General features: G+C 37.1%; 1 protein-coding gene across 1 annotated transcript; it reads left to right on the forward strand.

The window, feature by feature from the left end:
• The first annotated feature begins 10,390 nt into the window (after nucleotides 1-10,390).
• Nucleotides 10,391-14,311, forward strand: LOC121390904. The gene is made up of 2 exons (XM_041522765.1): nucleotides 10,391-10,749; nucleotides 12,744-14,311. The coding sequence occupies exons 1-2, from the start codon at nucleotides 10,476-10,478 to the stop codon at nucleotides 13,379-13,381; spliced, it is 912 nt and encodes a 303-aa protein (XP_041378699.1). The 5' UTR covers nucleotides 10,391-10,475; the 3' UTR covers nucleotides 13,382-14,311.
• The last annotated feature ends 477 nt before the right edge of the window (nucleotides 14,312-14,788 follow it).

The following is a 14,788-nucleotide window of genomic DNA, read 5'->3' on the forward strand; positions in this document are numbered from 1 at the left end:
TCCCCCGTCCTGTTCATACCCTGACCCCGCCCTGTTCATACACTTCCCCCGGTCCTGTTCATACACTGTGCCCGTCCTGTTCATACACTGTGCCAGTCCTGTTCATACCCTGACCCCGTCCTGTTCATACACTGACCCCGCCCTGTTCATACACTTTCCCCGTCCTGTTCATACCCTGACCCCGCCCTGTTCATACACTTTCCCCCGTCCTGTTCATACCCTGACCCCGTCCTGTTCATACCCTGACCCCGTCCTGTTCATACACTGATCCCGCCCTGTTCATACACTTTCCCCCGTCCTGTTCATACCCTGACCCCGCCCTGTTCATACATTGTGCCTGTCCTGTTCACACCCTGACCCCGCCCTGTTCATACCCTGACCCCGTCCTGTTCATACCCTGACCCCGCCCTGTTCATACCCTGACCCCGCCCTGTTTATACGCTGTGCCCGTCTTGTTCATACACTTTCCCCCGTCCTGTTCATACACTTTCCCTGATCCTGTTCATACACTTCCCCCGGTCCTGTTCATACCCTGACCCCGTCATGTTCATACACTGTGCCCGTCCTGTTCATACACTGTGCCCGTCCTGTTCATACCCTGACCCCGTCCTGTTCATACACTGACCCCGCCCTGTTCATACACTTTCCCCCGTCCTGTTCATACCCTGACCCCGCCCTGTTCATACACTGTGCCCGTCCTGTTCATACCCTCACCCCGTCCTGTTCATACACTGACCCCGCCCTGTTCATACACTTTCCCCCGTCCTGTTCATACCCTGACCCCGCCCTGTTCATACACTTCCCCCGGTCCTGTTCATACACTGTGCCCGTCCTGTTCATACACTGTGCCAGTCCTGTTCATACCCTGACCCCGTCCTGTTCATACACTGACCCCGCCCTGTTCATACACTTTCCCCCGTCCTGTTCATACCCTGACCCCGCCCTGTTCATACACTTTCCCCCGTCCTGTTCATACCCTGACCCCGTCCTGTTCATACCCTGACCCCGTCCTGTTCATACACTGATCCCGCCCTGTTCATACACTTTCCCCCGTCCTGTTCATACCCTGACCCCGCCCTGTTCATACATTGTGCCTGTCCTGTTCACACCCTGACCCCGCCCTGTTCATACCCTGACCCCGCCCTGTTCATACACTGTGCCCGTCCTGTTCATACCCTGACCCCGCCCTCTTCATACCCTGACCCCGCCCTCTTCATACACTGTGCCCATCCTGTTCATACACTGTGCCCCTCCTGTTCATACACTGACTCCGCCTTGCTCATACACTTTCCCCGTCCTGTTCATACCCTGACCCCGCCCTGTTTATACACTGACCCCGCCCTGCTCATACACTTTTCCCCGTCCTGTTCATACCCTGACCCCGCCCTGTTCATACACTTCCCCCGTCCTGTTCATACGCTGACCAAGTCCTGTTCATACACTGCCCGTCCTGTTCATACTCTGACCTCGTCCTGTTCATACACTGTGCCCATCCTGTTCATACCCTGACCCCGTCCTGTTCATACCCTGACCCCGTCCTGTTCATACACTTTCCCTGTCCTGTTCATACCCTGACCCCGCTCTGTTCATACACTGGCCTCAATGTCTTGTTCATCTAGTATTTTTAATTTTCTTCCATAGTTTCCAAAAGTAATTTTAATATTCGTTTGCTCCCCCATCCTTATTCAGTAAAACAAGCTTCAGTGATAGTTTTAAAACTCTTACTCAAAACCATTTCAAAAAATATTGGGAGTAATCTTCACACTCAGACATGCAACTTTGATTTACTCTTTATGTATGTAGCGATTTGTTTTTACCATAGGTGCAACACATTATCGTGGTGTTAATATTTTTCTGCAGTATCATTTTAAATTCGGGATGTTTGGGTATGTGTGTAAAATTCATCTCTCCAACCCTACCCCTTTTCCAGTATCCAGAACTATTATGAAAGTTTGTTACACGAAAATAGCATAATACTAGTATACGAGAACCCCAAAACAAATAATATTAAAATAAAACATAATTTAAAGGGACTGCCCAAACTTTAAAGGGGCATACCCTAATTTCAACCCGTAAAAATTTGCACTAAGTTTAGTTAATCTACAAACCTGTAACACATTTGGATAAAGTTACAATTGAGTGAAACATGAGTCTGTGACTTTGAAATGGTGAAATACCCTCTAAAAATAGACTAAAACTCGAGTCCATAACTGTTACTTCTCAGACGCACGTGCGTTTTTAAAAATACGAGAAATGCATTTTGTGATTTTAAAAACACTAGGATGACCCAAAACACTTGGAATCTACGGAAATTGATAATCTAAACAATAAAATCCAAGTAAAGTATGATTTAAGTTATCAAAAACGGGTATAAAAGTCAAAAACATGCGTTAGTCTTTAAAAACTAGGTTATGTCCCTTTAAAGCCATTCTATGATGATTTCGACTAACAGTCTTTTTGACGGCTAAAATTACATACTAAATACATTTTCCTGTGTAGAATATCAGTATCTTTTATATCCAATGTGTTTGTGGTTGTGAACTAATGTTTGACCCCTGCGGGTGCTGTAACCTCACCGTGGTGCAGGGGTGTAACATTCTCTTTGAGAATGGCCAATACAGCACAAATTGAAGTTTAGAGTAAAATTCGGTGTCCGTAAAATTCTGTGATATTTGTATTTGTATTTTTGCACAGTTCTTTACACTGTTTTTGTTTAAACCTTGAATTGTTATATTGATGTTGATCATCACTTTATTTATTTGCATTACCATAGTTTGACACCCAATAGCCGATGTATTTTTCGTGCTGGGGTGTCGTTAAACATTCATTCATTCATTCATTCTAATGTTTGTATGTAGTCCATTTTACTTCGTAATTTATTTATTTATTTCGTACGTACGACATTATTGGTGAATAAAATCCGGTTTGGGTTACTACAAATATTAGGACGACAATAAACACATAAACAAGAAAATAAATTTACTCACCAAAAGGATTATATTGGTCAGAAATATCTTACAATGGAAGTACACTCAAGACGGTCCCTTTAATGAAAATAATAATAATAAATAAAACCCAAGAAACAACACTGGCAAGGTTTTACAACCAACAAATAACTAAAGACTGAACACAGATACATTTTAATAGAAACCATTTTATTAACATTAATCCACATATGGTCATATTCTGTCTTCAGGAGCGAGCTTGCTGGCATGTTTATAACACGTTGGCTCTGTAATATATAATTCGACGCCGTTTCCTTGGTGAACGAAAGTAGTTCTAGACGGTCACTATCAGGATTGAATAAAAACATCTGTGTAGGAATCGGACTGCAGTGAGCTGAAATGTTCTGTTCTTGTAAAGTTGAATTAAACTTTGTTCTTGCAATAAAGAAAAAAATCCTAGAGAAAAATTAACTGTTGAAGCAAATATATTACGTGAACAAAGTAAAACTGATGCCGGAATTGGTATTTTAAAAGTCGTTTAACCAAATATACACCAGACACTTGGACAAAAACATTTGAATTGATGTAAAGACGACGTACGAACCCATGCAGCAGATACGTTTGAATGAATGCAGAATACTGGTAACTGTTTTAATCTGAGCAAAACAGTTACTTCAAGGCACCAAAAGACATATTTTAACCGATTCAAGACACCCTAACATATTAAGGTAAGTGCGAACTAAATATAATAATTAATCCATTTGCTGCAACTAGAACAAGTTATAAAACACACACATACACACGCCCCAGTCCTAGTTTATTATTCCGTTATTTCCCTTTTTAATATATAAGGTGGCCACCACATAAAAAAAAACTTGTACCCCGCTTTACTGATTACTAACTTGGAACATATTTAAAACAGAACAATATTATGCAGATGATATCATATGCATGTTATTCATGTGTGATACAAATTTCAGGTATGTAGGTTGAAAGCTTTATAAATATTGACATAACTAAAATTGCATGTCAAAATATGTAGAGAGACAAAACAAAACTTGTACCCATCTTTATTGATTAATAACTTGGAAAATATTTAAAACAAAACAATATTGTGCAGATGATATTATATGCATGTTATTCATTTGAGATAAAAATTTCAAATATGTAGGTTGAAACCTTTTTAAATAGTCGCATGATAAATATTGCATGTCAAAATATGTAGACAGACACATTGTTTTATGTCTCACCTTGTGTGTAATACACCAATTTATAAAATTACACAAGCCACTTCTCTGGAGTACATGTAACAGCGGGGGGGGGGGGGGGGGGGGGGGGGACGTAGCCAAGTGCAAAAGCGCTCGTCGGTGGGTCAATTGGGCTATTTCTTGTTCCAGCCAGTGCACCACGACTGGTATATCAAAGGCCGTGGTATGTACTACCCTGTCTGTGGGATGGTGCATATAAAAGATCCCGTGCTGCTAATCGAAAAGAGTAGCCCATGAAGGGGCGACAGCAGGTTTTCTCTCTCAATATCTGTGTGCGGTCATTAACCATATGTATAACGCCATATAACCGAAAATAAAATGTGCTGGGTGCGTCGTTAAATAAAACATTTCCGTCCTTCCTTGTAACAGCGGAAAATCGATTCAAGTTTGACCTACCCTAGTTTTGTTTTCTTAAAAAGATGAACAGCGTGTCCCACGTTTAATCTTCTTGATAATCTTTCAGTTTTTTCAAGAAACTTATTTCTGCTCCACATCCTTTTTTAGTAAAACAAGCTTCGTTACCTCACTGAATATTAGAGACTTTTCATTGAAAATAAGTGGAAACGTAATCCGACAGGCTACCTGCATCTGACAGGTGGTATTTGACTAACACGTGTCATCCCAGTGAAAAACTGGCAACTCGTGGTGCACAGAATATACACAACTCAAAGGGCGTACGACGCTGGCATTACATCTTTTCACAGGCAAAATTGATTCTGTCACTCCTTATAAGATATTCGACCCGCATAATTGAATTTGTTTTAAAATAACAAATGGATAATGCCCATATGATATCGTGTGGAAAATATTATTATTCTGATGTAAATATTTAATATTTTCCATATTATTAATTATTAAAATGATTTCTTTCTTTTTTTAATCAAGTAACCCATAAAAAATAATTTTTAAAAAACTATCAAAAGTTCCGATATCCAAATTCCTCCGTGTCTCTTATTTAATTATAACATTTTGAATCAAATTGCTTTCATTTATTAAGCATCAATGACATTTTTTTGAGTAAACTGTCTTTTACGTTTTATAATGTTGGAACCCCAAACCTACTCACCCAATCCCCCAACATATAGAAAAATATAATATCACGGAAAGACGGGCTTTTTAGTTGGGAACAAAGCAAATTAATTTGTGTTGCTTATGTTGTGGAATATAAAACGGGATTGCCACTGGGTTTACTTCTAACATTATCGATTGTTTTTACGCTATAGATCGAGGAAAAGTCCGACATTTTGTTTCATTTTTAGTTGACTTCCCCCTTTTTCCCAGCCATGTTGGCATCAGGGGTAATGAAAAGACAGATTCTGCTGCCAAGTCTGCGTTGGATTTGCCGCATGTATGGGTTGGTGTGCCTTATACTGATTTTAAACATGGTATCAACCAATTTATTTTTTCGATTTGGCAACATGATTGGGACGGTGTGGTTGCGAACAAGCTTCATACTATCAAGCCAGACTTGGAAGAGTGGCAGTCCTCCTATAGGCAGTGCAGGAAGGATGAAATAGTCTTGTGTCGTGCTCGCATCGGCCATACTTAATTGACCCATTCATTTATCTTGAAGAAGGATCCTCCATCTCAATGTGACCACTGTCAGTATACTATGACAGTACGCCACATTTTGGTGAGTTGTATTCATCTTAAAGAAACTCGAAAAGATATATTTGGACAACGAAATGTGATGGAATGGAATTTCGACGTAATACTGACTTTTATTCTAAATTTTAATTGTATCTATCGGTGATATATATATTTTTTTTGCACAGTTCTGTACACTGTGTTTTAATTTAACTGTTGATTTTTTTTTTATTGATGTTGATAATCACTTTATTTGTTTACATTTACCATAGTTTGACACCAAATAGCCGATGTATTTTTCGTGCTGGGGTGTCGTTAAACATTCATTCATTCATTCTTTCATCCATTCCGCCTTTTTGACTGCATCAAAGTATTACTACATTCAACATTTAAACCCATCGTGGTTTAGACTTGATACAACAGATGTCAGTTGTGATCAGACCAGTTGATCTATTGATTATCTTGTCAAGTGGACTATAACATTTCCATTCTATGATATTTCTGAGAAATGATACAAGTACAATAGACGTCAGTTGTGATCAGACCAGTTGAGCTATTGATTACCTTGTCAAGTAGACTATAACATTTCCATTCTATGATATTTCTGAGAAATGATACAAGTACAACAGACGTCAGTTGTGATCAGACCAGTTGAGCTATTGATTACCATGTCAAGTAGACTATAACATTTCCATTCTATGATATTTCTGAGAAATGATACAAGTACAACAGACGTCAGTTGTGATCAGACCAGTTGAGCTATTAATTACCTTGTCAAGTAGACTAACATTTCCATTCTATGATATTTCTGAGAAATGATACAAGTACAACAGACGTCAGTTGTGATCAGACCAGTTGAGCTATTAATTACCTTGTCAAGTAGACTATAACATTTCCATTCTATGATATTTCTGAGAAATGATACAAGTACAACAGACGTCAGTTGTGATCAGACGTCAGTTGTGATCAGACCAGTTGAGCTATTGATTATCTTGTCAAGTAGACTATAACATTTCCATTCTATGATAGTTCTGAGAAATGATACAAGTACAACAGACGTCAGTTGTGGTCAGACCAGTTGAGCTATTAATTACCTTGTCAAGTAGACTAACATTTCCATTCTATGATATTTCTGAGAAATGATACAAGTACAACAGACGTCAGTTGTGATCAGACCAGTTGAGCTATTGGTTATCTTGTCAAGTAGACTATAACATTTCCATTCTATGATATTTCTGAGAAATGATACAAGTACAACAGACGTCAGTTGTGATCAGACCAGTTGAGCTATTGATTATCTTGTCAAGTAGACTATAACATTTCCATTCTATGATATTTCTGAGAAATGATACAAGTACAACAGACGTCAGTTGTGATCAGACCAGTTGAGCTATTGATTACCTTGTCAAGTAGACTATAACATTTCCATTCTATGATAGTTCTGAGAAATGATACAAGTACAACAGACGTCAGTTGTGGTCAGACCAGTTGAGCTATTAATTACCTTGTCAAGTAGACTAACATTTCCATTCTATGATATTTCTGAGAAATGATACAAGTACAACAGACGTCAGTTGTGATCAGACCAGTTGAGCTATTGATTATCTTGTCAAGTAGACTATAACATTTCCATTCTATGATATTTCTGAGAAATGATACAAGTACAACAGACGTCAGTTGTGATCAGACCAGTTGAGCTATTGATTATCTTGTCAAGTAGACTATAACATTTCCATTCTATGATATTTCTGAGAAATGATACAAGTACAACAGACGTCAGTTGTGATCAGACCAGTTGAGCTATTAATTACCTTGTCAAGTAGACTAACATTTCCATTCTATGATATTTCTGAGACGTACAACAGACGTCTTCTCAGTGTTTGGTATTTACAAAATTTACATTCTTGTCTTCTACATTGTCGTGGGGGCAGGACGTAGCCCAATGGTACAGCGTTCGCTAGATACGCGGTCGGTGTGGGATCGATCCCCGTCGGTGGACCCATTGGGCTATTTCTCGTTCCAGTCAGTGCACCAGGCCGTGGTATGTACTACCCTGTCTGTGAGATGGTGCATATAAAAGATCCCTTGCTGCTAATCAAAAAGAGTAGCCCATGAAGTGGCGACAGGGGGTTTCCTCTCTCAGTATCTGTGTGGTCCTTAACCATATGTCTGACGCCATATAACCGTAAATAAAATGTGTTGAGTGCGTCGTTAAATAAAACATGTATTTCAAACATGTCTTCTAAATTGTCGTAGACGGAACTTACAGACAAAAATAATTTTATGAAGTTTGTAAGTGAATACACCAATATAAAAATAATAATAATAAGAAGAATAACCTAGATAATTTTATAGCCTCCTAAATTGTGGTAGACGGAACTTACTGACGAAAAATAATTTTATAGAGTTTGTTGGTGAATGCATCAATATAAAAATAAGAATAAAAATAAGAACAACCTAGATAATTTTATAGGCTCTATATTGTGGAAGACGGAACTTACTGACTGTCACGGGGATCCTATAATACCCGTAACTGAATAAAACACGATTATCCAAATATCTCTCCTAACTGTATATCTATTTGATCTCTCTGTATCGGGCAGTCTAATACCCGAGTGGCTCGGCTCTAGGTATGATCAGAGATAAGATCTTATATAAATATATATGTATATAGCACGTTTAGTTCACTAGAAAACGCAACAAAACACAATACACTTTGGAATCTGTATTAACACTACGCTGACAAATGTACTTGCCACAGTAGTTAATTAACAACAATATAATAACAACCCAGAACTAATCACTTAATTAGTTAATCACTAGGTGTCTAGTTTACACAATATTCTAATCACTTCACCGTGATACAACACACACACGTTTGATAATTGAGAAACGCTGCCAGGGGAACTTAATTAATAATGGAATTACAACTCTATTCCTAACTGGTTAATTTTTAATTAACCCTTAAATACTCATTCAGTAACCTTGTAATACAGAATTAATACTGGTACCTATCACAATAAAGACAATAACCTACAGTTTGCCTAGGTCCTCTAGGATGACCGGCTAAGCTTTATCTTACCAAATACTCGTATAAAATATTAGAACAGTGAAGCCTACAATTTACTTCGTCAGATTACCGGAGACACTGTCTAAAGAATATTGGTAGAATACAGTATTAAAATATTTAAAGTCACATCAATCACATCAAGGTTATATAACAGAGCAGAAAAATATATTTACCAGTCCTGTCGGACTACGTTCCCCTGGAGCCTTCCAATGTTTCACCCCGATATATCTAAAATCCTATCTATTTATTCAAAAAATCTCAGAGACAGTGAATATCGCCTGGGGGCACCACGCGGTACCTCACCTATCATGTGATAGTTCAACAACTCCCAGAGACGGTATATTTTCTTAGATGGCCAGACTTACTGTCGCCTAGTTCGCCAGAAATACCATGGTCGCGCGGAGGTATTACGTAACTACTGGCCACATGGCCTCCACACCTGGTCTAAGTGTATATTAGGGGGTACGGTCGCGAGGAGGTATTACGTAACCAAGTTGCACACAGCCATCTAAAACAATTAACATCGCCACAGGCGGGAAGATAAGAGCATGTTACGTCACACTGACAAAAAATGCTGTTGTGGAGTTTGAAAGTGAATACATCAATATAAGAATAAGAATAAGAATAACCTAGATACTTTTATAGCCTCCTACATTGTCGTAGACGAAACTTACTGACGAAAAATAATGTTATGGAGTTTGTAAGTGAATACATCAATATAAAAATAAGAATAAAAATAAGAATAACCTAGATAATTTTATAGCCATACTTTTGTAGCATATACTGTTTTAATTACACCAGAGTTATATACGGCTTCTTTTTACAATAAAACGTTTGTTTTGTTTAACGATACCACTGGAGCTATTGGATGTCAAATATTTTGTAATTCTGACATGTCGCAAGGGATCGTTTATATGCACTTTCTCACCGATAGGAAAGCAAATACCACGGCCTTTGACCAGTTGTGGTGCACTCGTTGGAACGAAAAAAAAAAAAAAATCAGTTGAATGGATACACTGAGGTTATTCGATCCTGCGACGTAAGTACCTCAAGCGAGCACTCAACCGACTGAGCTAAATCCAACACATTTTTACAATAAAGGAACCAAATCATGATTCAGTGTGTTATGCTATCCTACAATGAAATATTGTAGCCCAACACATCGCTGTTTGGTTTGTGTTGGTGCATATGGGTCACATCTAACTGTGTGGAGTATTTCAGGTTTCTCATTTCAGTAACAATTGTACACGGAGTCAATTAGTGGGTCAAATTAGGGTACTTTTTGTTGTTACAGATTTCCATTTTAATTTTCACTGAAATCATCCCTTTGTTGTAAAAATGTATTGAACATGTTTTATGTTAAAATGACAGTGGCTTTCAGACAATTCAATTCTCTTTAAAATTGAGTTATTTCATAAATATTGGTTATCAGGTTCAAACGTTATTGCAATGTATGTATATGTACTAGTTCGTTATGCTTTTTTCAAAGACAGTCTATTACGTATTAATAAAAAAAACTTAGTTTTTTTATGTAATGCAAAATCAGTTTTGATTTTAACAGACTATTTTGTACGCCATTTTATGATATATGTTACTTTACTATGAATGAAAGCTAACTTACTTTATATAATTCGCAGCGATATCAACACAGGCAGTCAAGTGAAGAAGATGTCACTAAAAGAAATGCAAGTGTCGATAGATGATGCGAAAACAACAAGCGAACGTCTGAGGAAACTACGAAAACAACTGGCCCCGCCAATCATCACGCCCCAGAATATTCCAGAATTTACCATCCCACCCTCATACAAACAACTCTCGTCGCAAAACAAACTGCAATGCAGACTTCCTATTCAAAAAATACGGAAGATTGAAGTCACAAGTATGTATTTATAAGATGGGTTATCGACCAATTTAGCCAATTTTCAGATATTTAGAGTATTGTTATCAATATTTTAGTATTTATCTGAATTATGAATTATGCCTACGTAGCCATAATTGGTTGGGGATTTGTTTAGGGATGGGACGGTTAATCACGGTTCACGAACATCGCGGTTTTAGGCCCACGTTTTCGCACCTTGCTGGTAATCCTAATGACCTACAAAATATTTCGGGCCCAATCACAGCGCTCGATTCCCTTTCACCTGACATGCGACGATGAACCTAAGTCCAGTTCGGATCCTGAACTGAACTTGCGAATTTCTTTGCAGGTACTGTAAAAATTGTAACCTCCCAAAATAGGAACTGACCTCTGTGGTAAATCCGCCGATAGAAAAACAATTTTAGCCAAGCATATTTCGTCCCAGTAACCAAAATTTAAAAACGTAACACGTATTAACTTCACTAATTATAAAATGGCGCCCAATTTCCGTCATATTAAAACGATTCAATATCGCTAATTTTCGTAAGTTTTTATCGGGACGAATTCAATTGCAGTTCTTTTTTTTAACCTTTGCAGATTTTTGTTTCACTTTCAACATGATTAAAAAAATAATAATAATAAAAAAAAAAAAAAAAAAAAAAAAAAAAAACACATACTAATTAAATAATTCACTATTTTATATTATGTGCATTTACTTGTGCTTAGTTATATTTAAAAAATGAAAATCAGTGATACCTTTTTATATAACTTGCATTTAGTTAAATAATCAACAGTAGGCCTATATATTATGTACATGTATTTGTGTTTATCGGGACAAATTCGATTGTAGGTTTTTTTAATCTTTGCAGATGTTTTTTTTTTCACTTTGAATATGAGCAAAAATAACAAAAACAAACATACACACTAATTAAATAATTCACTATTGTGTATTATGTACATTTACTTGTGCTTAGTTATATTTACAAAATGAAAATCAGTGATACCTTTTTATGTAACCTGTGTTTAGTTATGTAATCAACAGTAGCCCTATATATTACGTACATGTATTTATGCTTATCGAGTTTTCCATACTCTTTTTTTTTTTCAAATTACTTCTCAAGATTTGACATATCAAAATAATAATAAACATTATTACAGAAATATGTCTTGAAATATATCTTTCTTTTAGCCTTTTATAATATATTATGTACTCTAGAATGCATCTAAAGTCAACTGGATTTTCAAAACAAAATTACGGGAGAGACTATCTCCGGACTCCTCACCGTGGTGCAGGGGTGTAACATTCTCTTTGAGAATGGCTAATACAGCACAAATTGAAATTTTGAGTAAAAGTCAGTATTTTTGTACAGTTCTTTACACTGTTTTTATTTAAATCTTGATTTTTTATATTGATGTTGATCATCACCTTATTTGTTTGCATTACCATAGTTTGACACCCAATGGCCGATGTATTTTTCGTACTGGGGAGTCGTTAAACATTCATTCATTCAAATTTGTTTTGCATTTACCATAGTTTGACACCCAATAGCCGATGTATTTTTCGTGCTGGGGTGTCGTTAAACATTCATTCATTCATTCATTCATTCCCTGGCATTGTCACCCCCATCCGGTGCTCAGTTCAGGTCAAATTATTTTGCCAACCCTCTGAACTCAAATCCTAGGGGAAACATTGCCCAAGTATCCCAGACCCAACACGCTAATATGTTTTCTAGTCAAGATATAGTCTTATATTTACAATTATTTTAAAAATGACCATTAAAAATAAAGTGTCGTGCTCTTAAAATAGTTTATAAAAATTTATGTATAACTGTCGTGCTTGTACTATTGAGGAAAGTATCGTGAATGAATCAAACAGTGAACCAAATATCGAAAATCGAACCGAAAATTTAAAAAACCCAAACCGTCCCATCCTTTTTTTTTTCTCATAACTAATTTGGTAACACTACTTCTTCTATTATCATACTTAGTAAAAGTTACATGTTTATATCCCACAGGCCACTCAACCAATGATCAGCCATATGACAACAAGGATGATTTTTTCAAACGGATCTCCATGACAAATATTCTGCCTAATCACATCAGCAAGTCGATTTGGGATATGCTGAAGCAGCCGGAATGGGATTGTCTCCCTTCGACTGAGCTCAACACTAAAAATGAAGAGCTCACAAACGAAGAGCCAATCCAGAACAAGGTGATCGCCCCGAGCTGGGCCAGTGTGTTGCAGAAACCCGCTCCGGGCAAGGGTTCGCCCGCAACACCACAGAGATCAAGGCCAGCTGAAGACCTTTCCAAACTCGATTGTAATCTGCACGAGAACTGTAGCGTGACATCTTCTATAAAGGGAGACAACTGCACTTCGAACTGGGATCCACTATATGGGACACGTGGCAGTGAAGAGCAAGATCAGGCAGATGAGGAAATAGTAGACGCACTGCCAGTAATAATGGCGAAGCAAATCCTTAACGGGATGCCTCCTATGGCAAAGACCTACGCTATGTGTCTGACAGCCGACGTCGTAATAACGACTCGGGGTGGCAGTAGCCGCACTGCGTCTGTGGAAAATATATTACCCACAGTCAGTGCTTGGCCCAAACAGTTCATTTGTCGGCCTACCGTAAACAACAAAGAGTAGCATCCACCAAGAATGGTCTAGTAAAATTATGGAAAGCTTCTTTTGGTTATTTTTGTGTGTATTTCACATGTTTTAAAACAAGTGTTGTAATGGTTGGACTAAGCATTGTAGGCCTACAAATGTATTGTTTTGATATGTTGAAGTTGTATGTGTGACACTGTGGTTTAAAACTTTAATGGTTTAGTGTGTTAACATTTGCCATTGTATTATTGAAATTTGTAATTTATTCAGTTTTGTAACTTATTCAATTTTGTAATTTTCTATCGGCAATAAAAAGTTCTTCTTTTACACTGTTATTGAGAAATCATTATTTACGAGGTACATAACACCAAATCAAACCACAGGCCCACCAACAGTAAAATGTATATTTAAAAATCCATGCTTTAAACAAAAACAAAATTGAAAAAAAACGCTTCGCCGTGTTAATTCTGAAACTTAGGTTTGACCGATTTTTTTATGGCGTTATTTATGATAATATTACATCATAAAAATAAATAATTATATAACCTGTTGCAAATTCAATGGGTACTATTCATCATTGATTTTAAATGTTTATACCAGGTGAAAATAGGCCTTTAAGTCAGTGACAAGCAACTCTAAACATTTGATATTTTGTAATTTAAGTTCTACCATGTCCAATGCATGTTTCATTTAAACTGTTCATTTTAATGATTCAAAATTGATAACACCAATTTGAAAAGATCATATCAATTTTATTATTTTAATGTTTTCAGTAATAGGAATTGATTTGTACCGGTGCGTAATAAGTGCATGAGTTCAGACAAGGGACACAAGCGACATTGCAATCCCATATTCTTAGTTAAAAACCGTGTTAAAAAAGTATTATTACTGAACAAAAATATTGAAAACGAATGGAAATAAATTGTTCATGTAAAATAATAGTGTTTTTTCTGAATCAAGAGCACATGTTTTATTGCCATTAAAATTTACTTCCAGTTTTGTTCTTGTTAATTATTTTATGTATTTTCCATTAACTAAAATAAGTATATTATTACAACGCACACAAACTTTTGTAGACCGGGCGCCAAGTGAGATTTAATTGTTGCGAGAGTTCCAAAAGGTTTGAGGTGGTTGAGGTGTAGAGGGACCCCAACTGACTACAGAAACCCAATTCTAATTGTTGTGAAAGTTCCATCCAAAATTCCTTTGCTACTTATTAGAGGACATCTCACTGAGCCCAAATCCACGACTTAAGAAAAACTATTTTGCGGGAAAGGCTACTTAAGAAAGATTCTAATTAGTGCTAATTAGGGATTTAATTGTTGTGAAAGTTCCATCCTTGGAACCAAATGTAAAATGTAGAGTATGCTTACCCGATTCAGAATGACCAGTTTAAGAAAAAACTATTGCGGGAAAGTGCACTTAAGAAGAGGTCAAATGCTAATT

Source organism: Gigantopelta aegis, chromosome 3 (assembly GCF_016097555.1).
Source record: "Gigantopelta aegis isolate Gae_Host chromosome 3, Gae_host_genome, whole genome shotgun sequence".
NCBI lineage: Eukaryota > Metazoa > Mollusca > Gastropoda > Neomphalida > Peltospiridae > Gigantopelta > Gigantopelta aegis.